General features: G+C 46.2%; 2 protein-coding genes and 1 long non-coding RNA gene across 3 annotated transcripts in view; 2 read left to right on the top strand and 1 right to left on the bottom strand.

The window, feature by feature from the left end:
- Positions 1-831: 831 nt before the first annotated feature.
- On the bottom strand, positions 832-27,746 carry LOC149863562 (uncharacterized). Its single transcript, XR_016442335.1, has 3 exons — positions 26,183-27,746; positions 6,383-6,473; positions 832-1,232 (listed from the first exon to the last, which is right to left on the bottom strand). It is a non-coding gene; the product is annotated as an uncharacterized LOC149863562 (long non-coding RNA).
- Positions 4,541-22,093, top strand: C5H1orf141 (chromosome 5 C1orf141 homolog). Its single transcript, XM_090047325.1, has 9 exons — positions 4,541-4,746; positions 7,099-7,197; positions 7,984-8,153; positions 9,595-9,710; positions 10,528-10,637; positions 12,122-12,272; positions 14,738-14,864; positions 17,896-18,082; positions 19,305-22,093. Exons 2-9 carry the CDS (start codon positions 7,117-7,119, stop codon positions 20,370-20,372), a joined length of 2,010 nt encoding a protein of 669 aa, XP_089903451.1. The 5' UTR covers positions 4,541-4,746; positions 7,099-7,116; the 3' UTR covers positions 20,373-22,093.
- The window catches only part of SLC35D1 (solute carrier family 35 member D1), a 28,383-nt gene continuing 26,154 nt past the window's right edge, over positions 25,521-27,749 (top strand). The window contains exons 1-3 of the mRNA XM_090047324.1: positions 25,521-25,763; positions 25,848-25,881; positions 25,955-26,041. Coding sequence (XP_089903450.1) covers positions 25,552-25,763; positions 25,848-25,881; positions 25,955-26,041 — 333 coding nt within the window. The 5' untranslated portion in view covers positions 25,521-25,551. The remainder of the gene's footprint in view (positions 25,764-25,847; positions 25,882-25,954; positions 26,042-27,749) is intronic.

Here is a 27,749-nt window from a genome sequence, read left to right as displayed (position 1 = left end):
GGGTGCCAGATGGAGTGGGTGGGTGGGCAGGGTCTCCATGAAGAACCCCCCCCCCCACACACACACACACCCTCACAGGCAGATGGGAGCCACTGGTGGGTGGAGAACAGTGTCTGGGAGAGGGATGGGTGGGCAGGGCCAGGCCTGGGGCTGGGGCTGGGACCGGGATTGTGGAGCAGTGACAGCACAGGGTACGGCCCTGGGGCCTGGGGCTGAGCTGCAATCAGCACCCCACATGTCTCACTGGGGCTGGGGCCAGACAGGATCAATTGGTAGCTCCCCATCCCCTCCTCCACTACCATGTGGAGCTTTGTAAACAGCTGTGACAGGAGGCCAAGGCCAGGTCAGCACCCCTGCTCCCCTGGCCCTCAATAGCTGACCGAAACTCCTTAAGTGGCCCTCCAACCCAAATAATTGCCCGCCCTGATCTAACCCACTTACCTTCAAGGCTGTTCCCCACTTAGTGGTGGTCATACGACCTAGAAAGTCACAGAGGGACAAATGGGTTCTTAAATGTGACCTTTGTCCATACCAATTTTCTTCTCCAAGCTTAAGTTTCCCAGTCTGTGAAATGGGCAACCTACTTACAAGGACTGTGAAGAGGCCTCTCTAAATCATAATTGTGAAGATGGGGAAAGAGAACTCAGGAATCCAGGGGTTTATCAGAAATTTCTTCAATATTCACAAATTCAAATTTGAATACTAAATTGACTTTTTATTTTCTTAAAAATATGGAGTGCTGAAAATATTTCACAAACGCAGTTATCAAAAACTTTTTTTACAGTTTTACAGAGGTTTCATAAACATAAGCATTTTTATAATGCTGTGGTAATCATAATTTTTGTAATAAAAATGTATTTTCAGTTTTCATTGTGGAAAAAATATTAGCAGTGGATAGATGCAAGTTCCTTTTCGCATTAAATGTGACAAGGGACAGCTGGGGAAAAATAGTATGTAATCATTTAATTAAAGGCTTTACTAAAATGTATATTCAAGAGGGGCTTGAATTAAGGCAGCACAGACATACCCTAACTTTTGAACTCTTTGACTTTGCATCCTTAGTAACTGTTAGCAGGGATTTTTGAATGTGACAGTGTGCAATCAGCTAGCTTGGCTATGGTTGTTGCTGCCCTCTTCTGGCTGGAATCAGAACTGTTCGGATGTCCAGGTCTTACTGGCTGGGGCAGAAATTACACATAAAGTGGTATATGTGACTGGAAACCAGTTCAAATCTGTAACACAACAGAAGTTCAGTTCACATAAACTGCTTTCAAAAGGGATAAAACTGGTTTAAGATAAAACTTAATGAATGGATGCAGTATCAGACTTAATTGATTTAGGTTAAATCAGCTTATTGAATTGCTGTCCCAGATTTCCTCCAGATTGAAGTTAGCTTTCAGTCCACCAGCATCCCAGGATGCTTTGCACCTCCCCCACAATGTCCCCTCCCTTTGCAGGGTAGGCAGGCTAGCCTTGGGCCAAGCTGTCTGCTCCAGCCAAGCAGGGTGGTGTGCTCTAGGACACTCTCCCCCCTCCCCCGGCTTCTAGCCTAGGTCACTGCAGGCATGTGGCTGCATTTCCAGAATCAAACGTGAATATCCGTTCATTTGCTTATTGGTTCAATCTATACATTTTAGATTAAACTCGATGATTGAATTGATTCAGTTCAGGCTTTCTGACTGTACTTACCTATGTTCACAAATAACAGCTGTTCTGTTTTAATTCTAGAGCAACGTTTCTTATGTCAGAAGGATGTCACAAAAACCAGCACTGTGACATCTATTAAGTCCTAGGTGGCTGTGGACTAGGTGCTACAGTACCTAACAACACTGTGACAAGGCAAGTGTGAGTTCGTTTGTTTGCCTTTCATTGTATTTCACCATTTCAGTGTACTTTTAAAAACATTACATTATTATTTTTATTTACTGATTGACCTTCTGCACTAACCCAGTGCAAAGATTTGTTGGATATAAAGATTGCAAGAGGGGCTATTCAGGAGCTGCTCTCTGAGCTGCAATCAGGAGCTGCCTTTATTCCTCTCTTCCAATTGCACCGTGGAAAGTACGTAACTTGTGTCTGCTTGTCTGTTATGCTGAAGGCTGAGAGCCACGTAATGTGAAGGAGCTTTCCTAAATGCAGTTTCTTCTAAGCTGGTTTTCAATCCTTTTTCATGGCTTTAAGGATAGTTCTGGCAGGGGTAGCTATGAGCACACTGGCCAACCAAGTGTGGTCAGCTGGTCCAGTCCTTCTACTCCCCCAAATGTAACCACACCAAGAAACCTGAAAGCTTCCCCACATTTGTTGGGGAAATAGGCCCTCAGAAAACAGTGTAGCTGGAGAGATATTTAAACTTAGCTCAAGACTGTCCTCATTTTTAAATATATTCCTTTATCATAGTTCAAGCCCCACCTACAGATCAGCCTGTAACCTTCCTTCTCCTATGCCCTGTCACTTTGTCACTGAGTGGCAACAGAAATAACAGGACGCATTTTTATTCCCCTTATTCACATGACATTCTTGAAGGGCCAGTGAGTCCCTCCAGATTTTTACCAGCATACACGAGAGCAGAATCAGGTCCTGGAAGCAGCATAAACCGTTCTCCTGGCTGGGTGTGGTTTTGTACATACCCTGGGAGGACCCCCTGGTTCAACAGATTGTGCTTGGGAACAGGAAGCCAGGACAGGAACCAACACACAGGACAAAAAACAAAGCTGGTAGGCAGGGGAAGCCATTGCTGAGCAACCCTGTAACAAAAGAACTGGGCAGAAAAACTACTGGGTCCTGCCACAGGGGAAAGAAGTAGAGAAGCCAGGAGACTGAGTCCCAGCCACCCCCACCACAAACTGTCCAAACCTGGGAAAAGCCGAGCTGCTTTGCAGAGGGGTTAGGAGACTGTGTCAGGCCTCTTGGTAAGTGCCATTGCAGGAGAGGACCTTGAGAGGAGGTGGATGGGGGTGCCATGATCGGGGAAGCAAGACTTGGTGAACAACCAGCAGCACTGGTGTTAGTAGGAAGGGCTTTTGTCAGATGGACTCAAGATACTAAGGAAGGGATAATGGAGCTGCTGGGGAAACAGCGAGTAAAAGCTGAGAATTGGGGAAACAAGGGGAAGGAAGAAGCAGTTGTGGGTTATCTCAAGCGAGGAAGAAACTGAGGAAGTAAGGGAGGGGAAGAACCCAGCTTCCCAGCTGTAAACTAACTGGTACCCTGTGGCGCAAAACCCGCGTCTGTGGGGCAATGTGTATGGAGTTTCTGGGATGGAAGCTGCCAGGTGCGATCCATGCAACTGCTCCCTACCTGCTGGAGAGGATTGCAAGCATGCAGGGCTACTGTCATGCTAAGCCTACCTGGCAGAAAGGACCTGTGGCTGACTGAGCGCTGCCAGCAGGCATGGCTGGGCAGATGCTGAGTGCAAGCACAAACCATACTCAGCAGCAGTGCAGTAAAATGGTGCTGGAGGGGGTTTGTCTTTGTTTCCACTCACAGATGCATGAATCATGTTCAGCACCAGCTCAGCAATAGCCTTTGCCAACCAACACCCACTCTCAGCTGGGAGGTGCTTTTTGTGAACACCTGGGCTCATTGTACTGGAATAAATCATCTCTAAGGTTGTATATGTAATTTCCTTATGTCTCCTGGCTGTGAATGCTGTTAAAAGCATATCCAGTCAGTTTTTTACTACAGTCAGTTTTTACTACAGTCAGTAATTTCAGGTACTGCACTTGCCCCCTGTTTTACCCACCAGTCACTGCAGTCACACAATCACAGTCTCCAATATAAAATAGGTTTTACTCTGTCCCACATGAGCAAGATTATACAGATGAGTCAATTATATGGGTTAAAAAGTGCGCAAAATAAATGGAAAAGACTGAACAGTCATTGCATTTTCTTTAACCTCTTTTAGGTCTTATCATCTAAGGTAGGACTTCAATAACAGCGAGTAAAAATGTTCTCAGACAGATGCATTATTAAACTGTGCTGTCCCTTTGAGTATATATGTGTCACACCACTTTCCTTGCACTACACTGTCTACCTGTTATTTTAGTATAGCAGTAAAGTCTCTTATCCCATTGTGTGGAAGAGGTGTAGATGTATGTTTACTAGAGACTGCTTTTTCTAAGTTGCAGTGAGTTGGAAACACAAAGGTTTCCATGGGGCTTGAATGTGTATGGTACATGTTTTCTCTGTCTAAAGGGCAGGAACTATTTGAATGACACAAGATGTAACTTCAGCAATTGCTGCTGGTCAGGGACAAAAACTATTTCCTGGTGTCTGTCACAAGCCCCAGTTGAGGAAAGCACCCAAGAACGGGCTGCCAGGGAATGAATGGGATACAGCTTGTGAGGTCTGGGCTTATGCTTTGATTAAAGGAGAGATTCGTTTCTCAGATTGCAAGAAGGAAAAAAGCTCCTGCTCTCATTGTCTTCAAACTTATATGATGGTGAATATGTTCTCAACCAACTGATGTATAGCAGATTTCTTTTGTATTAGGAGGGAGACAACAAGGATTCTCTGCGCCATTTGCTGCTACAAGCTGGACTGCTATGTGTTTGAATGCAGCAGAGACACAGGCCTGATTTCCAGAGATCTTGACCATCTACAGGTCCTAAGGGATGTCTTGATTCAGTCCCTGCTTGGACTGCACCTTGTGTTGAAGCACCTGATCTGGCTTTGAACTAGCTACCTCAGATACAGGGAGCAGGGAATTGTGTACACAGCATAGCTGCAAAACACCCAAGAAACTGGGTAAGTTTTTGGGAGATTAGTCTGTGTTGAGCAATGGGTTATCGTGACTACACTGCAAGCAGACACCAAGCTTGGGGGGGGGCGGTGCACACAGGTTGCAGTCACTACAACAGCTGCAGTGTAAATATACCTAATGTGTAGTCAACAGGGGATGCTCAGCCCTTCTGGAATCAGGCCACCAGCTTTTACTGTGCTGCGAATCAGCCAAGTTAGCGAGTGTGTGTCTGTGCTATAGTCCCAGCTCTGCCAGTGCTGTTTTGTGTGGTCTGGGGCAAGTTATCCAGCCTCCCTTGGTTTCCCCATCTGTAAGATAAGAATGCTAATGATCACTCTCATGGACCCAGAGGGACAGCTTTCCATCTTCAGCTCCTTTTGTACAAAAATGAAGTTTATTTCCTACCTATGGGGACTTTTTACCATCTTGTACCATCTATACTTTTCCCAGAGCCTGACGAAGGGACTTTGATCCCGAAAGCTTGCAGAAAAGGACAATTTTCTTGCAATTTCCCAGTTGGTCTAATAAAAAGTATCATTTTGGAACCAAGAGTTGTAGTTTTTTGTATGTCTCTAATGATCACTCTAGCACTGGGAAAAGGTGCTTCAAGCATGTAAACTATTCTGGAACTGCTAAACGTTATTACTGCCATGCAGGTGTCCTATGAATTCTGCTAGAAGCCAAGGAGCCTCCCCTGCTTACTCTGCTTACTCCTTTGTTCACTCCTCCCTTCCTCAGCCTTGGCCCTGTGGAGCTTGTTATCATGCTCTTCCCCTTTGCCCCTTGCTGAATGTGGGCTCCATCGCTATCGCATGTAGTGTTAGTCCCTGGCAATTACGTAATGACCGGGTGAGGGCAGCGGTGCAGCCTTCAGAGGACCCTCATTAACAGTTTTACACAGGAGGCCTGTGGAAAACCAACCATCAACCGATCTGCAGTGGCTTCCAGTCTGCATTGTCAGCCAGGTTATTGTGAGCCTCTTCCCTCTTCTTTTCTGCCAGCTGAGCCAGACATTTATGCAGGAGCCAGCATGTGCTAGCAAAGTAGCACTGGCTTTGGGGGAAGTGTTCCTCCATCTCTAAGGAGTCTGTGATCTGAAACAAAGCTTGATCATCACCCAAGAAGAAACCCCTACCAGCCCCATCTGCATCTCACCCCGTCCTGTCCACATACAGCAGAGCACAATGAGCTAAGGGCACTGACTACCTAGGATGAGATATTCTCAGAAGCTGGAAACCAGACTAAACAGCCTCTGGATTGGATCCAGTATGGCTCATACTGTACTCCTATGCAACTTGCAAAGAGGTAAATATTGTCCAGGACCTTTTGGGGTTTTTTTGTTTTGTTTGTTTGTTTGTTTTGCTGGTTTCTGAAGTAATGACTGGGTAGTTGATGCTCTGCTTGTACATTTACGCTTCAACTTCAAGTCATGTCTACCCTGTTTTTCTTGGGAGACACTACAGACTACTGGAGAATTAGCAGCGTTATGATCTGGGCAGACCAATAAAGTGAAAACTGGGCAGTTGAGAGGCTTAGGCTGTTAAAAGTCCTGATTCCATTTGATTTGTAACAGAATTAACAGAAACACCTGAGAAACAGTAGGGAGAAATGGTCTCTCTGTGAAAGATTCAAGATACCCACCTTTAAATGAAAAGTTAAGACAGCTTTGTTTCCTTGAGCTCCCTTTTCCTTCCAAGAGACTGGCAGAGGCAAAACTATATTCCCAAAGTTTCTGAGAATGCAGTAGAAAACAGGTAATGAATACCCTGAAGGTCAGGGCAAAACATTTTTTCTACCTCTTTATATATCACAAAGTTTTAAAGAGGGGAATCATTCCCTGTCCGCTCTCTTTTTCACCTTTAATGTCCCTGACCTCAGCATTTGTAACTCATCAAACTAGTCTATTTTCCTCCGTGACATTTGCCCCTGTAGGTTTTGCAGCAGGAATTCCTTCAGGAGCTAATGTTAGATCCCGCTGAAATGTTTTTGCGGTTGCTATGGGAGGCAGTTAGCATCAGGACAGTGGGAGGTGATACAAGAAGGGTAGCTGTATAAGTCACGGGGGTCTGTGTGTACCCTGAAATTATAGTTGATCCCATGAGATGCAGGAGGGATCAAAACCTGCATCCTTGCTCCTCATCTGTTTATATGGAATGAGGAGGAGATTTACTGAGTTGAAATGTCTCCTGCCTTCTCCCCGGGATAACATGACCGATAGAGGGGAGGTGTCATCCATGGACCGTTCTCCGCTGTGCTGCCTCAGTGTGGCCGGTGCTCCACACAGTGGTGTTGTCCTGCTCTTACGTTATCATCTTCTTTTTCTCTGAAATAGCTCTTCTGCTTTGTTTTGTTTTCAGGAATTCACCTAAAGAAAAATGACACAGAGACTCTTTGCAAAACTAGATGCTCTGGAGCAATGTTCACGTGAGAGCTTGGCCAAGTATGCCAGAATTGAAGTGAGTATAGTGTGAATCAGTACTGAATTTGGGATAAATGTGCCTTTTGTCAGCTTTGAAAGATATATTCCTCTCTCGTGTCATGTCTGTGCCTAGACAGGACGGCGACTGGCACCATGTAATAAATAGCTACAGCAGAGGGATGAAGAGGAGGGGGAAAGAGAGACTCATTTTTTATCCTATTGTTTTGGGGACTGCTCCAGCCAGTGAAGCGAGGAGGTCACCTGGCACTTGAGAAAAAATCAAAAATAAAAGTCAATGGAGCTGCTTAACACAGAGCACCAATAAACATGTTTACCACCAATTGTCACATCTTGCAGAAAGCCTCCCCACTACACCTCTCGCTAGATTGTCCATCTTTAGACGGTGAAAGTCCTGGGTTGCCAGAGGCCTTGAAAAACAAATTCTTTGGAAAACCTTTGGTGGCAAATGCTGAGGTAACACATACAACAGTCATGTTTGTCTAGGACTTCATAGGAACTGTGTTGCAGTGTGGTCAAGCTAAAAAGACCATTTGAAGAATGCTTCCACTTTCAGTAAGTGCGTATGTAGAAACAACACTTTTTTCCTCTGGCGGTTTGCTTCTTGTGCGCATCTTCAAATAAAAAATTATAAAATATACACTAGCAAATACAAGTTCTAACGATTTCTGACTGATGCTGGTTGTAAGTTCATATGCAGGAAGAGAGATTATGATTCGCAGCCTTAACATTGCTTCACATAATAGAAACAAGCTGACTGCCCTCTTGCTCAATTAAGGCTCCATGTACTTCTGATCTGTTGCAGTGTCGAGAGCTTGGGAAATTACAGTTAAAGCCATATGTGTCAACCCCATTGACATTTGAATTTAAGGAGGATTATGAATTACCCAGTGCTAGAAGATCAGGTATTTCTGAGCCCAAACCTTCCCTGCAGCTTGCAGAAGATGAACAGATCTTCACTCATCTGAAAACAAGGTGAAGCTGAACCGGAAAGTTTTATGTTTTAGTTTTAGCTTGGCTTAAAGGTACTTTAGATATGGTAAATGTACTATTTATAACTGATCTTACACTCAGTATATTCTCCATGCAATTAAGCTAAATCCTTAAAATTATCTTGTTTGCATAATTTACACCAACCATATAGTTAAAATGGATATAACTATAGATATTGTTAAGAAAAACCTTGCAATCAGGGGATTTTTTATGTTGCGTGTCCTGTGTAGTGAAATGATCCATCGCTATAAAACACAATGCAAACAGTAACTTATATTTAGGGATCTACCTAAATCTTGGGCACACTTACCAGTTTTCACAGGTTGATCATGGTCTAAAGCTCTAATTCCCTGGTGATTTCACAGCAGCTCCACCCCTTGGCTCTGATTGGCACAGGCCCTGCCCCTTGGCACTGATAGGTGGAGAGGCCCCAGGATGGAGGAGGGACAAAGGGGCAGCCCCCATCTTGACTGCTGGCTACCTTTCGTGCAGCCCTGCCCCTTGGCACTGACTGGTGGAGAGGCCCTGGCAAAGGGAGGAGCAATGGGGGGGTAGCCACCATCTTGTCTGCTGACCTTCGTGCTGTCCCCCCAGCTGGCACCTTCCCCTCCTGGCAGCAAAGACCACCAGCATTTATTTTTATTAAGTTTTTTTTTGTTGATTTCACGGACGTTGTGACAATCCCAGATTTTGTGGTGCCGGCACAATCCAGGAAACCGCAAATTAAGTAGGTCCCTACTTATATTACCTGAAAACGGGCTGCAGAACATATACGTATTTTTTTAACCCCAAAAGGAAGCCTTGAAAAAATCAGGTTCTTTTCCATGTAAGTGTGAGATTTCTAAGTGATCAGAGATCTAGGGATTTATGACTTTATGACAATATGAAAAGATGTGGTGGCGGGTGGGGAAATCATACAGAAACAGGGACCTACTCCTGTAACTTGGCAGAGATACATCATGTGTACTATTTTCAAACTGAACATGCCAGAGCTTGGTGGTGTCATGTGCCCCTGAAACACTGTTACTGCCACAGAAATTTTTTAAGGAAAAAAATTACTTTTGTCTCAATTGTAAGTCCCTTTCACAGATGTCCATTTAATGGAAAGGCTCCTCCAGATTACGGGCTCATTTCTGAGCAGGTACTCCATCTGGAGAATGCACATTTTAGGGGGAAACTCCACAGCAAGGCTGTGTCAACCTGTCAGCCAGATATTTCTAGGAGCAATTCTGGGAGACTAGGACCCGTTATTGAGAAGTACTGAGCCCCTGTTACCTTCAGTCCAAGTTTAAATGGTCAGCATTTTCCAGGACCCACCCCTTAATGAGCACCTACAGCATTAAGATATAGGCAGCCATCTGACATTTCTGATCAGTTGTTGATTCTGAATTTTGTATCAGATACAGAGCTTTGATATGTTTAGCACTTGCAGGTCTGAATCGCCCAGACTGATGATTAGGAAGAACCATATTGGCAAATCGGCTATCCGGCCATTTAGTGCTTCAGACAACCTGCAAGCCAAAGCCTGCTATCAGCAAGGTACTTCTTTATAAAACACTGTGCAATGTCTCAAGTCTGTCCTAGAAGCTGTTTAGTTTATTTACAATCTTAATAAAACACTGTCGGTGAAGTCTTGCTGTCTAATTTTATTAAGCATAATGTTAGCACTATTAATGCTAAGCAATATGCTAATTACAAAAAGGGATGCTTTAGCTCTTGATATCAAAATGCACTTTTTTTCAATGATTAAGGTAAACCGAAAACTGCTTGTGAGAAACTGCTTGTCTGCATGCCTTGTGCATGCAATGTCTGTATAATCCCTTGCATCTGCACCTACTAGCCATCCAAAGTATTGTACAAATGAAGATTTTATGCTCAAGGGAAAATCTTCAGCTCTGTTACGGTTGAACCAGTATGTTGCAACTAGGAAACCACAAATATTCCAGCTGCATTGGCTCAGCTGGTCACCCTAATATATCTCACAATACAGTGCTTGTGTTAGGAAATCTCCCAAGACCCTCTGCTCCCAGAGACAGTGCTGGGCATTATAAGATAGGTGTTTTCCAGGAGCCTCAGAACAGACTTGTACAACCACAGATGAAGGGAGTGCTGTGTGTGCATGGGCCAGAGCAGTTCTCTGAAGAACAGTGCTCCAGTGTAAACACGTTAAATCACTGCTTAGACATGCAAGGCAATGAACCATTTCATGCAGTCACTGTTCTTGGTACAGGCTCTTGCTTACTGTTAATGCACAGTTTAATGGTTAATCTCTATTGTAATAGATTAATCTAAAACACACTTCTGTTTATATACTCTTTCAAATTATTCCTACTTTGTTTTGTATTCTTTTCCATAGAGGACCTACACACTTTAAAGGAAGGTTTTATTACTTTAAAGCTAAGCCAGAAAGTAAAACCTGTTAGTTTTAGAGCGAAAGGTCACAGAAGACCAAAATGGAAGACAGAGGTAGGTCCTGTTCTCAGCCTAACCCAAAACTGAAGCTAATTCACTTCATAGCTGTCCTACCTCTAGCCAAACTTGCATGTGATTTTAATCATATACCAGCTTCCACTAGGTTTCGCTCACATAATGTTTCAGGAGGATATAAAAGGAGGTGGTCTCTCTTTTCATGCAAATTTCTTTTCTCGTTGTACTATGGATACCCATGGAAAGCAGGCACGGTGTCTATGGGCACATCCAAAATGTTTGTTAATTCTTTTCTCTGCCTAAAATATGGTACAGCAGTTCTAGATTTTGAGGTATCTGAGTAGCTTTTAGTGTATGGCACTATGTCCCTTTTACAATAGTAAAATATCTGGTGTGTAATTTACCATGATAAACTTAACTGCTTTTCAAGTAAACAGAAAAATAAATTACTACCAAATGGGACTCTTTTTTCAGTTAAGCTTGAAGCATGTGCCTTAACTTGCAATTGTAACTCAGGAAAATGGTCCCTCCTTAAATTTACTTTGGTGGTTAGAGCTTGCCACAAATAAATGTGAACATGTGGCTACAGGGCTCCTGATAAAGGCACTCCTGGAATAGCTACTTCTCAGATGCAAGAAGAAACATTTACAGCACAAGTGAAAAGCAGACAGCCATACCAGCAGAACAAAGCAGAAAACCAGCCTCCTACTCTACACTGAGAAATAGTCTTACTATAAACAATTAGCTTTGTTTTGTTGCTAGAAATAATTACAACCTCTTAGGGTTAATTACAGATTTTTTTTCCCCTTCTCTACTGAGCCATAATCACCAGTGCCTGGTTTCAGAGCTCTAGGTAAAGTCAAGATTTCCATTCAGGGTAACGGCCAAATTCTAACCTCAGATATGCATCAACATGTATTTATAAAAACTATGATAGCCTTTTGATAACAATTACAATATGGGGCACTGAAGGTGTCTAAACTACCACATCTTATTTAAATAGGCAGTAACAGTGGTAACCATATAATATCTATTGTAAATTGCTGATTTAGACATCTATCACTGTTTTATGTTTCAGTAAAAAAAGCAGTATGTGGGGATAGATTTGAGATGTCTGCAGTGTTTATTTACATTTGTTTCTAAATATATGGAGTCTATAAAAATATATAGCTAAATCTGCGTCTTGTGCATACTTGTTTTTCATTTTACATCGGTGAGTCATATTCTAATGTCATGAGCATGGTATTACTACTTGGATGACAATCTGGAAGGGCATTAACTGTGCTCCTATTTACAACTCAAGTGCCTGAGTTCTTTCATTTTAACACAGATGCTACACTTGTTTTCTTTACTGACTTTTTAGCTTTTGCTAAAGGCAAAGCACACACAACATTTCTGACACACTGTTTACCATGACAGTATTTAAAAAGATTCCTGTGTTAACGTTATATTTTTAGTACTTTTAGTACTGGTGGGTCACAGCAAATACATCAGTTTCCAGTATTTCCTGTATTTTCTGACAGGTTGAAAGGGTTCAGAAGCTAGAAGTCCTCTGTCAGCAAGAAAATCAAGCCCATTTAGCATCTGCCCTTGATCACAAAGACACTTCTCACTGGTGCTCTTCTAGGAGTGCCACTAGTCAGAATGAGGAGATACTTGTACCAGCTGCAACAGGTAAGAACTGGAACTCCTTTGGTAGCTATGGTTTAGGAAAATACACTAAGGCCTGTCAGTAGTGTTATGATGCTTTAAAGAGACAGAATAAAAGTTTTTCTTTGCAACAGATAGGTAGAACAACACAATGGTAGAGTAAATGTACAAATGTTTATAGGTTTCCTTTGCATATCGTCTATTCTTACTTACGTTTTCCTTTGATTATATAACTGCTACTACTGATTTGTTCAATTGCTTACATTAATTCTGAGATTAAATTCCCTTATGAAGGTTCCATTGTAAAATATGTACTTACGGACCACGTCCACATGAGCATGGACATCTGTTTCCCTGGGGACAAGCAGTAGTGGCACACCTTGTGCCACTGCTGCTTGTCCCTGGGGATGCCTGTGCCCCGTGCCCTCTGGTGCATGGCAGGTTACCCTGGGTGCGGTAGGGTAGGCAGGAGCCAGAACTGGGTTAGCCCCAGCAGCTTTACCTGAGGTCCTGGGGGCCTCTTGGGCCTCCAGCTGGCCAGGCTCCAGTTTTGGGTGGTGGCATGCACTGCACCCATGTGCACTGCTCCACTTTTTTTGTGTGGGTGAGATCCCAGGGTCAAAAAAGCCTGCCGCACTGCTACCTTACAGCATGAACACCTAAATGTATGGTATGTGGCACAGAAGACGTGTCTGTGGCACCACATACTGCATGGCTGCTCTCGTCTGGATGCAGCCACGGGGTGCAACCCCACAACCACATGTGTGGTTTGTGGGGCTTCAAACCCGAGCAGAGGGGGCAGGGGGAATGGCCAGATACCATCCCCAGGCTGGCACACTGAAGCTGAGGGGAGGGAGGGGGGTTAAACCCTCTCTCCTGACCGCATGGGACCCCAGCCAGGTGTTGCTGCACCCCTGCCAGACAGCCCTATGCAGGCAGGAGAGGGGGTTTAAACTACCCCCCCTCCCCTCTGTCTCAGCATGTCGTCCTGGGGCTGGTATCTGGCCATGCCTTCCCGCTGCTGGAGTGGTGAGCATGGGTAAGCCAGGCAGGGGCTGCTGTGCCCCTGCCAAGCAAACCCTGGCTGGGTCCCGTGTTGGAAAGGGGAGGGGGTTTAAACACCCCTCTCCTCCCCTCTGTCTCAGCATACTGACCCAGGCTGGGGCCTGGCCATGCCTCCCCACCCTCTCCGGTGGGAAGCAAGAGAAAAGCCTACCAGGGGCTGCTTCCCCTTTTGAGTTGCTGCAAACTGCATGTGAACCCATTTGCCGTGCTACTAATTAGCAGTGCAGTGGCGTTTTTTGACACTAGGAAATCCCAGTGTCAACAAAAAATGCCATTGAAAAAAGTAGTGTGCTGCATGTGGCAGCATCATACACCACCCAAACTGGCCAGCTAGAGCCATGCTCTGACCACTGGCCAGGCTCTGAGGCACCAGATTTCTGCTGCTGCTGCCCCAGGAGGCCCCAGGACCCCAGGTGAGGCTGCTAGGACCAGCACAGGCGTTGGCCTCCCCTACCCACCCTGGGACAATTTGCTCTGCACCAAGCCCATGTGCAGGGGTGTATGCAATGGCAACCACGCACCCCTCCACATGGGGATGTTTCTCTGGTGTCTCAGTGATTCCATATCAATTTTTGCTCTATTTACAAGTAAAAGATATTTTTTAACTGCTTGACTTGTCAACTCAGCCTAAGATCTGACCAACAAATGAAATGACTTGGGGCATTAACTCTAGCAATAAATGTTTTGAGGGGTGAATATCACCTTCACTTACATCTATGCAGCTGCACTGTCCTCAGATTTTTCTCTTAGTTACATTTGCATGCTTACTAAATACACTGTCTCCCCCTGGGGTAGTTTGGCATGAAGCCATAATACCCCAGGGGGACACAGTGCCTTGTAGATCCTTGGTGGCAAGGCCTCAGCACCACCTATAGGCAGGATGTTTGTACTTCTCTATCTAGCCCTTACTATTGCTCTTTGCCTGAGTCTCCCTTGTCCTGTACTTGTGATTCCCTTTGCAGAAACTGAATTGGAAGCCAAGCTCTTCAGTTTCTTTATGCTTTTGTGCACCAGTGTACAACCGGCTGAAGTGTGGCTTTAAGGATGCTGTTAATAATTCAGTGTTCAATGAGACAAGAGTGCAGTGCACTATAATTCACAACAGAGCGTCCCGTCAGTTAGAAGCAAGCGACAAGCCTGACCGATTCAGTGTATCCTGATATGAGATTCTAGCTGTCCTGCCACACTTCTATCACTATTTTGGGTTTCTTGCTCTGAAGGAGTCCCTGTGGCTGAATTGTATTCTAATAAATCATCTTTTATACAAAGTTGTAGGCTAGAATCATTCAGTTTAAACCACTGATGTAATTTGGTGAAAGATGTTTCACAGTGCTTGGTGTCTAATATTATCTTCCCAGAAGTAACTTTTATCTCCTATATGTCCATATTTACATATCATGTATGAAAACTCACTTGCCTTTCAGAAGACAAGTTAGGACAATACAGCATTTATGGTGAATCTGGCAAAACTGTTGCTCAACAGCTAGAAAGAGACAATAACATCTGTGTCTGTGTCAATGGGCTTTTGTCATCAGATGATCAGAAGGCAGGGTAAGTACTGTTGTAGTGTAAACAGTATTGCAAATTTAAGTGAAATTATCTTATAAATGACATACTGCATGGCAGCTCCCAATAATTCTGGAGTTCCTTTCTGACTCTTCCTTTCTAATTATGACCTCATTCAGTAGTTAAATGGCACAAAAAAACAAGGTTAGTCCCGGACAGAGTGGAGGTGTAGAGTATTTGGAGTGGAGAACCTCCTGGATTGTGTAGATTTGTGAAGCGTAAAGTGCTCTGGGCAATTCAGTAGGTAGTTCCCTCCCTTCTGTGTCAGTATTAAATCAGTGCTCCAGGAGCAGGCAACTGAAAGTACTTCTTTTAGGTACTTTCTTATTTTACTGTGCTGAAAATACTATTTTACTATAAAGCTGAAAGGTCATTCTGGTTATATCTTCCACCAGGGAGAGATCTGGTGTAAGTTTTTGCAAGGACAAAATCATTAACCCTAGGGGCTGCTCAGTTTCCAACCAGAAATTACATGTTATCTACTTTCAAATACCCTTCCAATTTCCAATGGATTAAAATTGTTCTCTCCCACTGAGCCCTTTTGTAGTGTTTCTCTGAATGGCCAAGTTGTGTTATATCCTACTGCAGATTTGGCTGCACTAAAAGGATGAACTGACTTTGCTCTGTGCACTGGAGAGGTGGGTAGTCATCTGCTAATCAAAGAGGAATGACAATGATTCACCTGCTGTCAACCGGGCCTCGGAGCCCTTCGCTCAATCAGAGGCCCCACCAGCGTTGCCTGCGTCACTTTGAGACCCCCTCCTGGCCCTGTGCCCTGCTTTGGGCACCGAGGGTTCTTCCAGCTTTCGTGGGGGGAAACCTAACCGCTGCTGGCTGGATTTACTTAGCCTTACGCTTCGGCCTCCCCTTTTCCAAGCTCTCTAGGCTCCCGGGCTCTTTTAGCTCTTTAGCCAGGCCACACTGCAGGGCTCCAATTATCTGGTTTATGACAGGGCTAACCTGAGCAGCCTCAGGTTGCTCCCAAGGCCAGCTCTCCATGTGCCAGTCTGCACACTGCTCCATCCAGCCCTCTGCTGAGGATGCAGGCTCGAGATGCCTCAACGCGGCTCCCAGAAGCTGTGCCAGTTTGCACACTGCTGGGGCGAAGAAGGGATCCTGGTGGAGGCTCTTCCCTCTCCAACATCCCTCCTGTCTCTGCCCAGTGTGCTGAGCATGTTGGGCTTTTATTTACACCGGAGGCCCTGCCCCTGAAGTCTGCCAGACCTGCAAAGCACAGTCTTCAATCAGGTCCAGGGGCTCCTCGCCCCCGCTCCCCTCCACAGAGCAGGGGCAGGGCAAGCTGTTACCTGACTGGTAAAAATGTTCCACCAGTCCAAAGTGTCCTTTTCCAAGCCGGGCGAAAGCTGCGAGCCCACCACATGTCAAATAGGCTAGGGATGGAAGTTATACATAAACCAGTTTAAGTGATCAGAAACTGGTTTAAACCTGTATCAGAACAGAAGCTCAGTGCACTTAAACCGCTTTCAAACTGGCTAAAACTGGTGTAAGGCGAATCTGATTGAATGTAGTATCAGACTTAACTGACTTAGGTGAAATCAACTTATGGAACTTCTGTCCCAGATCCCTCCCTGGTTCAAGTTACCTTGCAGTCCTCTAGCATCCCAGGATGCTTTGCAGCATTTCCAGGTTACTGTGCTGCAGATCCAGCAGAGCAGGGTAGGCTCTAACCAGAGCACTATCACTGCTCTGCCTGGCTGCGACGGGGTGGGGGTGCGGGTAGGAAACCCTGTTCTGGACCTCAGCCATGGTTTGCCTGGCAAGGACAGAGCAGCTCCTTACAGGCTTTTCCCCCACTTGCCACTGGAGTGCAGGTGGCAGTGGCCAGATCCTGAGCCAGGCTGGCAGAATGAAGCAGAGGATGGGACCTCAGCTGGGGTGTGCCTAGTGGGGGCAGAACAGCCCCTGCCAAGCTTTCCCTGCTTGCTGCTCAAGTGGCAGGGGGCATGGCCAGATGCCATCCCTGGGCTGGCACGCTGAAGCTGAGGGGAGGGAATGGAGTTTAAACCCTCTCTCCTGACCGCATGGGACCCCAGCCAGGGGCTGCTGCACCCCTGCCAGGCAGCCCCTGGCTGGGGTCCTGTGCAGGCAGGATAGGGAGTTTAAACTTCTCTCCCTCCCCTCTGCCTCAGCATGTCATCCTGGGGCTGGTATTTGGCCATGCCTTCCCCGTGCTGGAGTGGTGAGCAGGGAAAAGCCAGGCAGGGGCTGCTGTGCCCCTGCCAAGCAAACCCTGGCTGGGGTCCTGTGCTGGTTGCGGGGGGCGTTAAACACCCCATTCCTCCCTTCTGTCTCAGCATACTGGCCCAGGCCAGGGTCTGGCCATACCTCCCCACGCCCCTCCAGTGGGAAGCAGGGAAAAAGCCTAGCAGGGGCTGCTTCCCCCTTCCCCTCCAGGCACACCCTGGCTGGGGTCTGTGCAGGCCAGGATGGGGGCTTAAACCCCACTCCCCAATCATACTCAGTGGTCTGCTGGGGCCTGGACATGCCTCCCACCCCCACAGCTTGAGCAGGGAGGGGGTGGAGAAGCCTGAAAGGTTTCTTTCCTAGCTTCCCTCCAGCCTTCCAGCCACTGCCAAAGGGAAGGGAGGGCTGCTTTAACGCCCCCGGCTTCTAGCCTGAGCCACTGCAGGCATGTGCCTGTGTTTCTGGAATCAAAAGTGAATGTCTGTTCATTTGCTTCTCAGTTCAATCTACGCAGTTTAAATTAACCTGCAAAGATTCAGTGGATTCAGCCTTGGGCTTTTTGACAGTCTGTACTTAGCCATACAGCTGCTGGGCATTTTTGAAAATCTAGCCCTAAATTTCCACAAAGTCCACTGCTTTCTCTTCATTGTAGGTTGACTCTGGGCAATATGAGCAACACCTCAGATAAGCTAAGTGACCCAATTTAGCACATGCTTCTTAAACACTGCTGCCTTACCATGTCTCTGGTGACAAATAGCTATCTGAGTCATCTCTGGTTTAAATATGGGATGTTTGCTTTCTTTATTTTGAGAAATGAAGCTCTTCTGAAGGAAAGTGCTTTTAATCAAGGAAGTGTGAAGAGTAACTTGCAGTCCAAAAAATATAATTCAGAAGAAAAGAAAAACCTAATTTCCTTGAGCATTGAGGATGAAATGGAAAAGCCTGGTGCCAAAATAATCCATGCTGGATCATCAAAGGCAAAATTTCCCAGTCCAGTGGTAATAATGCTCTGTTTGTTTCACAAAGTTTATTACAGGACCTATATTATTGCATATTGCTATTAAGAGAATAATCTACTCGGAACAGGTCAGATTGCCACAATAGTGGATTACACTCTGTGAACTGTTTTACTGTCTGCACTGGGAATAGCATGAATACAACGTAACATTCAGCAGAGCTGCAATCCTTGTCCCAGTGAAGTAAATGGAGTTTTGCCAGGAGACAACCCTAGGAAATTTAAAGTCTTGGGTGCTGGCCAGTTTCCTAGGGTTTCAATTAAGAAACTCTGCAGGAGATGAGACAATGAGTGCCTTTCTGATTCCTGGAAGACAGGTTAAAGTAGCACTCTTGGGACAAGTCAGTGCCAACTTGGCCTCATTCTAGCACACCTGACCTGGTCTACTGCCAGGTCCTGCTTAGTTTGCAAATGAGCAGGATGAGGCAGAAGGCAGATAACACTAGGGTCTGCAGATAGGGAAGATCTGACTTACAGCCAGTGACTATGTGGAAGGAAGTGGTGTAAACTGCATAAGGTTAGTAAGAGAATATATTCTAGTACTGGACAAGGGTTGGGACTTGTTTGACAGAATATAGGGATCAGGGCACTTCTTTGCCCTGAAGATGAGGTTAGGAGTTGGAGATGAATATTCACATGGTTCTAGCCTGTTAATGAAGAGTAGGAAGGATGAATACACACACACATGTTCATGGTGCTTAAGGGTTAAAACTTCATTGTCACTATTATAACAAAGTAAAATGGCAATTGGGCCCTAAGATCTCCCTAGGTTTTTTAACCCTGAAGAATAACTTAGCTTGTTTAAGGCATGTCCTGAATGAACCCTTTCCCTGGCCTTATGACTGATTCCACTTCCTGTGGTATTTTCTGCTTGAGTTATTTTGTTCTGATCTGTGTAAGGACTGTAAAGAGCTGTGGGGGAATTTTCTTCCAATGAATCCTCTGTGTATCTTTTTTCCTATGGTCTTCTGTAATATAAACAATACCCACTGTCTGTGAAGTGTGGAAACAAGTATCAAAGATATATAATAAGCACACTTTATTATATGGCACTGCAATGTATGATGTGGATGTTTAGATATGTATGTGATGTTACTGGCTAGGTCTCTGCCTCTGCCATTTTTGTGAACAACTTAATGCAAATGTCATAGAAAGGGTATTAGTAGCAGAAGAAAACACTGAAGTTCAATTTTTTTTTCCTACAGAAAGTGAGTGAAACATTCCCCATAACTTATTCTGAAGAGAGATATATGCAAAAGTTTATTTTGAATAGGTGGCCATGTGTCTGTAGAGGTAAAGTCTCGTATGACTTAGAAAATGAAAATAGTGAAGTATGTACCAACTTCAACCCAGTATTACAGAACAACTATGATTACGCCCTTGCCTTAAATGGAGAAAAAGAAGAAGGTCTTCAAAATGTAACTGTAAAGAAAAATAAAAAGCTAAACAGAACATCGTCTGCAAAAAAGAAAGTCAGCGTTCATATTTTATCTTCAGATGGAAAAACCAAAATATCAGTAGAGTCACAGAAAGAAAAAACTTTTGTGGAGAAAATAGTTCAGAGCTTTCTTTATGCTGAAGTGCCAGTCAGTAAATTGACATCAAAAGAGAGGAACATTTCAACAACAAAGGCTGAATGTGATGGCAATGACCTTCTTGTACACGGAGTGAATCCAAAATTAGCCGTATTCTATGAAAGTTTTCCTACACAAGAGATTCCAGTAGCAGTCTCTAAATTGTGCTGGTTTTATGGAAAGCCACTAAGTACCATTTCACACACTCAGAAGAAAGGTAGGTTAGCCCGGTCATCACAACTGAACTATATATCCATAGCAAAACCCATTGAAATACTTCCATGTGCAGATGTCACATCTCAGTCAGCTCACAACATCTCAATGCAATGTGATGGTTTGGAAAACAAACATGTTATTCAGTCCAGGTCTTATTTTATGGAAGAACCGCTGCCAAGTCAGAACAAAGAAGGAATCTTGGGAGAATGTTCCCAGCCAGCATCATCCTTCAAGGAAGAAACACCAGCTGATACAAAGCTAAATAAGCAGCAGCATTGCTTGAAAGGTAAAAAGGATTGTGATGATTCTTCAGGAGTTTCGCACACCAGCAGATTGTTGACATCAAAAGGTTTGCAGAAAGAACCAAATGAGGACACTAACCCCCAGAGAAAAATAGAACTACCTGAATGCCCACTGTCACTACCTGCTCTTTTCACTAGCTATCCAGTTATCAGTATACCCACCGCCCAATGTGATACCTAAGAATCTAAGATAGATGTAGTTGAGGCTGAATTTGCAGGTGACATTACTGATATGCTAAAGGATATCAGTCTCTGATTAGCGAATAATGCTTGTAACAATGGGCTCCCACAAATGATGTGGAATTCACTTCCAATTGAACACAACTCTCAATCTAAATGTTAAATTTTCTCAGAACAGCTGATATCCTGTACAAGAACTTGTATAACCAAAAGAGATTTCCTATCACAATGAATTATATGGTGACGTTAAAGGTATATGCATCTCTCAATGATTAATTGATATGGAGTCTTTATTCAGTGGTTTCACAGGTCACACACAAGAGGCATTAAAGCTCTCTTTCTGAAGTGGTAAATAATTAAGGAGTTTATATCTTTTTACAATTGGAATGGCTTAGGTTGTGGGTATTTCAAAACATTAAGAATAACTTTGATTTACACTGAGGACATTTTGAGTTTAGATGTTTAAAAAACAAAACATCCAAAATGATGCATCTCACATTGATTATACTGAGTCACATCCATGATATAGTTTATAGTATAGCGGACCTTGTTTCTAACACTAACAAAATTGCATGTAGTGGAATTAGCTTCACCCTCTGTTACAATATTGGCTTAGCTGGGTTCCTAGCCAAAATGCATTGAAGACACTATGCCTAGGCAACTGAGCACATGGCATCACTTGTCAGCTAATATTAAATCTATGTTACTGTCTGAGGGTATAAAAAGAGGGGGGGATGTTTCTATATAGGGGCTGTTTCGAACTGAAATGAATACAAGAGGTTAAGATCTGATCCTGTTATTTAGAAGACAGTTGTTAGACCATTATTTGCATAATAAACCTACTGTACTCAGACCTGGTAGTTTAAACATCTAATTAGATAAGCAGTTGTACTTCATAACTTTTTCAACGTATATGTAACAGCTCCACAATTCAATTATGTGCCTAAATGATGCTGTAGGTGATGGTATGAAGGTATGGTAGGTATGATTCTGTGGTTTGCTAGAGTACAGGAAGCTACAGCCGAACACCTAATTTGTTTTCTGACTTGTGTCCCTGTGCTTGTATGTGTAAATACTGTATTTGTAATTATTTGCTTTCTGTCTCCTATATATGAAAGCACTGAGGGATTTGACTGAAGTCAATTTGATTTTTTTAAATTAAGCATTCACTGGCCACGTCTACAGAAGACCCTGACCGTGCAGTAGCCCAATACTACTGTGCAGTAGCATTGCTTGGCAATAACTGTGATGCAGCGCTACTCTGGCATGAAAAAAGTGTTTGTCAGCACTACTGCACAGTCCTCAGGTTACTGTACAGTCATTTAGTACTTGCTTATACATTTATTTATTGTTTATACAAGTACTAAATGACTGCTCAGTAATAACTGCGCTGTCAGTGTCTCGTGTAGATGCAGCCACTGTTTCCAATACATGTGCGTTCCAAACCTGTGACACAAGGGCTACCTCTACCTTGGCTTATAGGAGTGGGGCACATAAATCTTGTTTCCAGCTAAATCCAAAAGTGTGGTGCTGCCCCCTACTCTGATAGGGCGGGGCTCTTGTGTGCTTCCATGGCCAGGTTAGGATGAGGATTGTGTCTTGGGACTGTTGCAAAATGCCCTGCACTGAGCTCAGCTACATTCACTTGGCACGAACGTATCCATGAACCCTACAGTCTATCAATCAAAAGTGCAGAGTACAAAATCTAAAGGAGTGGGAGATCCTTCCTCTTTGGGGTTTAACTTACCAATAATGCACCCCCCCCGCCCCCCAGCACATTCCCTCTGCAGCCAGTGAAAGTGACTGTCCTCTAAATCAGTTGTTCTCAACCTTTTTCATGCTGGGACCCATTTACCAAGATTGATGGCTTATCCTGACCCACATGCCCCTAGCCCTACTGGTGCCCACCACACAGTCTGCTGCCCTCCCAGGCCATGCTGGTCCCCCTCACTCTCAACTTGCAGCCTCCTGGCCCCCTCCACAGCCCTGGCAAAGGGGGCCCCCAACATTGGTGATGCGTAGGGGGTACCCACAGGTGCACATGCACCCCCTGAGGTTGGTGGTGCACCCCCTGCAAAAAGGTGCTGCTGCTACTGCTGGTGGCACCTGCGGGTGGTCACCTGTCACTATCCCACTCCCCCCCACTGCCAACAGCACTGGCTGCATCTGCAGGCAGTCCCCGATTGCTGCTGGCGGCACCTGCGGGTGGTCCCCACCCCCCTCTGCTGCAGACAGCACTGTGGCCACCTGCGGGAGCTCACTGCTTGCCACAGCCATGCTCCCACTGCTGACAACACTGCTGAGCAGTGTCTCTTGGTCACCCCACACCTGCGAGTACAGGTACCATTCCTGGTGTTGCCAGCCTGGTCACGTAGCTCCCCCTTGGCCCTTCCCCTGTTGAAGGGACAGATGCCTTCCCCCCGCCCCACCTGCCTTGCTGGAGCCTCAGTGTCCAGCCACCTTCCCCCACTGTCAGTAGGCACCACCCCACCACACCAATCCCCTCCACATACACATGCTTACACACACCGCCACCCCACCCCACAACAGTCCCCAAGCCCTGGCCCTCCAACCTCCACTCAATATACACTTACATGCATCCAGCTGCTGGGGCTGCTCCTACGACCCTGCCTGGCTGTGTGCTGGCCACAGCCCAAGCAGCCCCTTGCAGGCTGGAACATTGCCAGGCTGCAAGGGGGAGACTACTTTTGTGCATTTTTCTGGCACTTGCTTGCGACCCTTTAAAATATTCCTGCAATCCATTTTTGGGTGGCAACCCATGAGTTCAGAAATTCTGCTCTAAATGCAATTTTCCATTTTGTTAGACAGCTAGGACCTGATTCTCCCTTCTCTTCCAGCAGCATAAAGCAGAAACAACTCTATTGCCACCAGCAGAGCTACACTAGTAGCAGCAGTCAGTCCAAATCTTTCAGGGAACAGAGATTCTTGGCCTGGAAATGACTTGTCCCAAAAAGGACATCTGAATCAGAAGTCAAAGTCAAGAACTTAAATGCCAACCTCAGAGATAGCAGAATGAACAGTTAGTTCATTTCTCTAGCTACATTTACTGCATTCTGTGGTTTCCAGTTATGAAACCAGACCTCATACTGACCCTGATGTTAGCTATTCTGTAAACAGGAATGGGCATTTGGGGACATTTATTAGACCAGGGGTGGGCAAAATACAGGCCATGGGCTGGATCTGGTCAGCTGGTCTGCAGTGGGTCGCTTGGCCCCAACTGGTCCAAGTGTGGGGGGCAGTCTGAGCCGCGATGCATGCAGCTGGTCCCGTTACCCCTGGGTACGTAGTGGTGGCATGTCTGTTTCCTGGCAGCCCCAGCTGCTGCTTGCTGCTGCCAGCCCCAGCCCCACTGCCTGGGCACCCCAGCCCATCTGTCCTACACCCACCGCTGGGAGTGCTCGACATTGTGGGTGGGTGGGGTCTCCCTGAAGACCAGCTTGGGACTCACATGGACAGGGCGCATTGGCCCGGTGGACGGGACGGGGCTGTGGGCGAGCGGGGAGCAGCGTCTGGAAGCAGAACAGGCAGGTGGGGCCAGGGCTGGGATTGCGAGGCAGGATCGCGGGGAGGTGTCAGTGCGGGGCTGAGGCCCAGGGGCAGAGCCAGGATCTGCTGCCTGCATGTCCCTGCAACAGGCGCTGGTCCCGCAGGAAAGGGCATGCCAGGAGTAGATAGTGGTTCTGCCCTGGACCCCAGCCCTGCACTGGCACCACCCTGCAATCACACCCCACTACCCCAACATCCTGCTCTTGGAAGGCACTCCTCACCTGCCCATGGCCCCATCCCACCCACCTAGCCGCACGCCCCGCCCGCAGGTCCTTGGAGACCCCGAGATCGTCAGGCAGTGACAGCACAGGGCCAGAGCCACTGAGGGAGTTTTGGTGAGCTGTTGCAGGGCAAGAGGAAAGGGGTGCTGACCTGGCCTCCAAGACTCCCTAAGTGGTCCTTGGGCCCAAATAACTGCCCACCCTGCATTAGACCCCAATGTCAGATCCTTCTTTGTCACTGCCTCTGCAAATAAGCATTTGTTAAGGAGGATTTCTCCAGGATCCTCACAATGCCTCTGTCTGATTTTTAGATGACCTACCTGCTATAATATCCAACTGGCTCCTAATTCAATAAAACAACAGGCAAAAATCACCCTTCTGCCTGCAGAAGCAGCTTGAAAGGTAGCAGGTTTCCTTCCCCTCTTCTCTTTTTTGCTGTGTCCCCATCAGCACCCCTGTTGGAGCAGTGAGGCTGCGTGAACCCATGAAGCGTGTCTCACGAGATGTGTCCACTTAAGCCAGGAATTGCAGTGTGGGGGGCACCTGCCTCCGGTTAAGGCACGGGCACAGCACAGGGGGCTTTATATACCCTACCTTAACATTTGGCCTGGACCTTTTGTCTGCCGTACAGCTGTCACACCCTCGGAAAATCAAAAAGCCTTTTTTTTTTTTTTTTTTTCTTTTTTTTTTGCACCAGTCCTGGAAACACTGCAATACCAGGTCAATGCATGGAGTGGATGGAGCACGCTCCGGTTCCACCACCCAATACCAAAAAGAATCTGCTCAATATAAACCTCCTGTAGAGGACATATCAGCGGGCCAAAAGCCCCACATGAGCGGAATGCAGCGTGGTCACGCTACTTCCCCTGCCAGGTAACCACCTGATTGATCATGGTGCCTCCCCTGCCAGGATATAGTACTTATAGATTAGTCCAAAGCCAAAAGGCTCAAAAAGCCAGCACCGCGAGTTGGACACAGCCAGGCTCAAAGCCACGGCTTTCGCTAGGAAAGCGAATCACCTTTGCGCAGACAAGGCTCTTTGGGTCAGTGTGAGACCTTTCATCAGACCAGCTAAGGCAGCTGGGAAAACTGCTCTTGGCAAGCCCCCGGGTGCAAACGCCTGTCTTCAGGCATGGGGGAGTTTGCTTTGTTTTGTTTTTTTAATGGAAAACGCGGTCCCAAATCCGCGAGTCCGACAAACACCTCCTTGCCATCCGACCTGCAGGCCCCAGCCCCCGCGTTGCGCTGGCCCTCAGCCCCAGGGCGGAAAGCCAGGCTGTCCCCAGGGACGCGCCGGCCGAGCAGCGCCGCCCCGCGCGGGGCAGCGGCCGGGAGCAGCGGGCTCGCAGCCCAGGCTCCGCCCGGAGCCGCCCCCGGCGCCGCCCCGCAGCCATGTCCGCCGCGCCGCGCACACGTCAGGCCGCCGGGCCCAGAGCCGCCGCCGCCGCCGGAGCAGCAGCCGCGGCCGCCGCGCGCGGAGATGCGGAGCCGGGCATGGCGGCCCCGAGCCTCGGCGTCTGCCTCAAGCTGCTGGCGGCCGCGTTTTACGGGCTCAGCTCCTTCCTCATCGTGGTGCTCAACAAGAGCGTCCTCACGAGCTACGGGTGAGCGCGGGGCAGGCCCGGGGCGCGGCGCGGCGCGGGGCGGGCGCGCCTGACGGGCCTCTCGTGTCTCCTGTCCCGCTGCAGGTTCCCCTCGTCGCTGTGTGTCGGGCTAGGCCAGGTGAGGAGCGGCGCGGGGGCGGGCGGCGGGCGGCCGGGGGCTGGCGTCGTGACTGCCTCTGCTTGGCTTGCAGATGCTGGCCACCGTGCTCGTGCTGGGGCTGGGCAAGGCGCTCAGGGTGCTGAAGTTCCCGGACTTGGACAGGAACATACCTCGGAAGGTGAGGGGTCCTCAGAATCAGAGCTGTGCATGCGCCAGGGGAGGGGGAGGCTGGGGCGGGGGAAGAGCCGGTAAGCAAAGAGCAAAGGCAGGGCGCTTTCTAGTTTGAAAAAAAAAGAAGGGAAAGCAGAGTAGTCCTCACCCTGTTCGCCTCCAGGGCAGGTTTCTGCTCTGGGCGCCGTTTAGATCTGGTTCTTGACACAGGTATCTCTTCGCGGGGCCAGCTGCCTGTCGTCCTGCAGGCAGAGGATCCGCTTGTAGCCAGAGGTCTTCCCCTGGATCCTTTGCGAAGTGTTGCCTAAGGTCCCCGCAGGCAGGAAAAAATGCATGCGTGTTGCCATTCGGATTTGAAACCCGGGCTGCGCAAATATTTTTTTGGCTTGCGGAGATGTGGGACGGAAAATTTTCCAGCGCTTGATTTTTTTAAATTTTTTTTTCCCTTGGGAAATTTTCCATTTCTAAAAATGCATTGTTTCATAAAATTCATTAGTAATGAGGAATGGGTTAACATTGGATGAACAATATACAATGTTAGGCAAGCTTGGCAGTTTTAAAGTTGTAATGAATGCTTTTCTGGTGATCATCCCTAGGAAGTGTGTGAGAGAGTACAGGTATGTTTTATTAATTTGTAAACAGGACGGTAAATACACTCCTATAATAATCCAAACCAAAAATCAAGTTCTGAATTCACTTCATTGGCTGTGCAGGTCAAAGCACAGTTCTTTGGGGGTGCTAAAATGAGTGTGTCAACAGTTTTCAGTGCCTTCATTTTTTTTCTTAAGTTTAAACAAGCAATGTAAGGGAAGTATATTGCTATTGTGTATTGTCATTACATTTTTACAGGTATTCCCATAAAAATAATTTCTTTCCACATATAGCTTTGGATTTGTTTGACTATAACATTTAAACCACATTAAGTGTGCTGTATTTAATTTTTTTCCTAATCAAATATTTCAGTTCAAATACTTGTGGCTATTGGGACATAAAATTAACATGCAGGTACTTTTTCAGTTTTGTATATTAAATATAAGTCAAATAAACATGCTAAATCACATCATGCTCTATTTAGGGCACTGGAAATTTTTCCAGTTCAGAATTTCCGGAAAACCCACATCTCTATTTGCTTGTCACCCTTCTGTAGGACTGATCCCAAATGTAAAAGATCTTCTCATGACGTCAATCAGGACTCGTGGTAGAGGTGATCTCTTGCATTAGATCAGCGGTTTTGAACTGGGGGTACATGAAGCCTCATCAGGGGGTATGCAAGATATTTCATACATTGTCTAATGCAGATTGAAGGGCCTAAAAAATTAATTTCCCGTTGAAAGGAGGTACGTGAAGTCTCACTCTGAGACCAAAGTGTACGTTGACTGAAAAAGGTTCAGAACCGCTGTGTTAGATCAACCAGATGTTTGCAAAAAAAATTCTTTAATTACAAGCTTGTTTGCAAAAATCTAGTTGATCTAATAAAAGAGAGCACCTCTGCCACGAATCCTGATTGCTTTTGCCTCTCTAGACAAATACGGCTGCAACCTGGATCTTGTGAAGTCAGCATTTTATTACGTATTCCCTGAAGTCTGAGTTGTGTGGGAGAGGGTGCTGGCTAGGGATGGAAAGAAGTCTGGTCACGTAACCCTGTTACTGTTTGAGTGGGTAGTTTTCTAGCTGCTTTTTCTTGTTCATTGAGTGTTATCCTTCTTATAATTTTT

This window comes from Crocodylus siamensis, chromosome 5, assembly GCF_052110815.1.
Source record: "Crocodylus siamensis isolate JL-2025a chromosome 5, ASM5211081v1, whole genome shotgun sequence".
NCBI classification, from domain to species: domain Eukaryota; kingdom Metazoa; phylum Chordata; order Crocodylia; family Crocodylidae; genus Crocodylus; species Crocodylus siamensis.
Note: the sequence above shows the minus strand (reverse complement) of the source record. Positions and strands in the feature narration are given on the sequence as shown.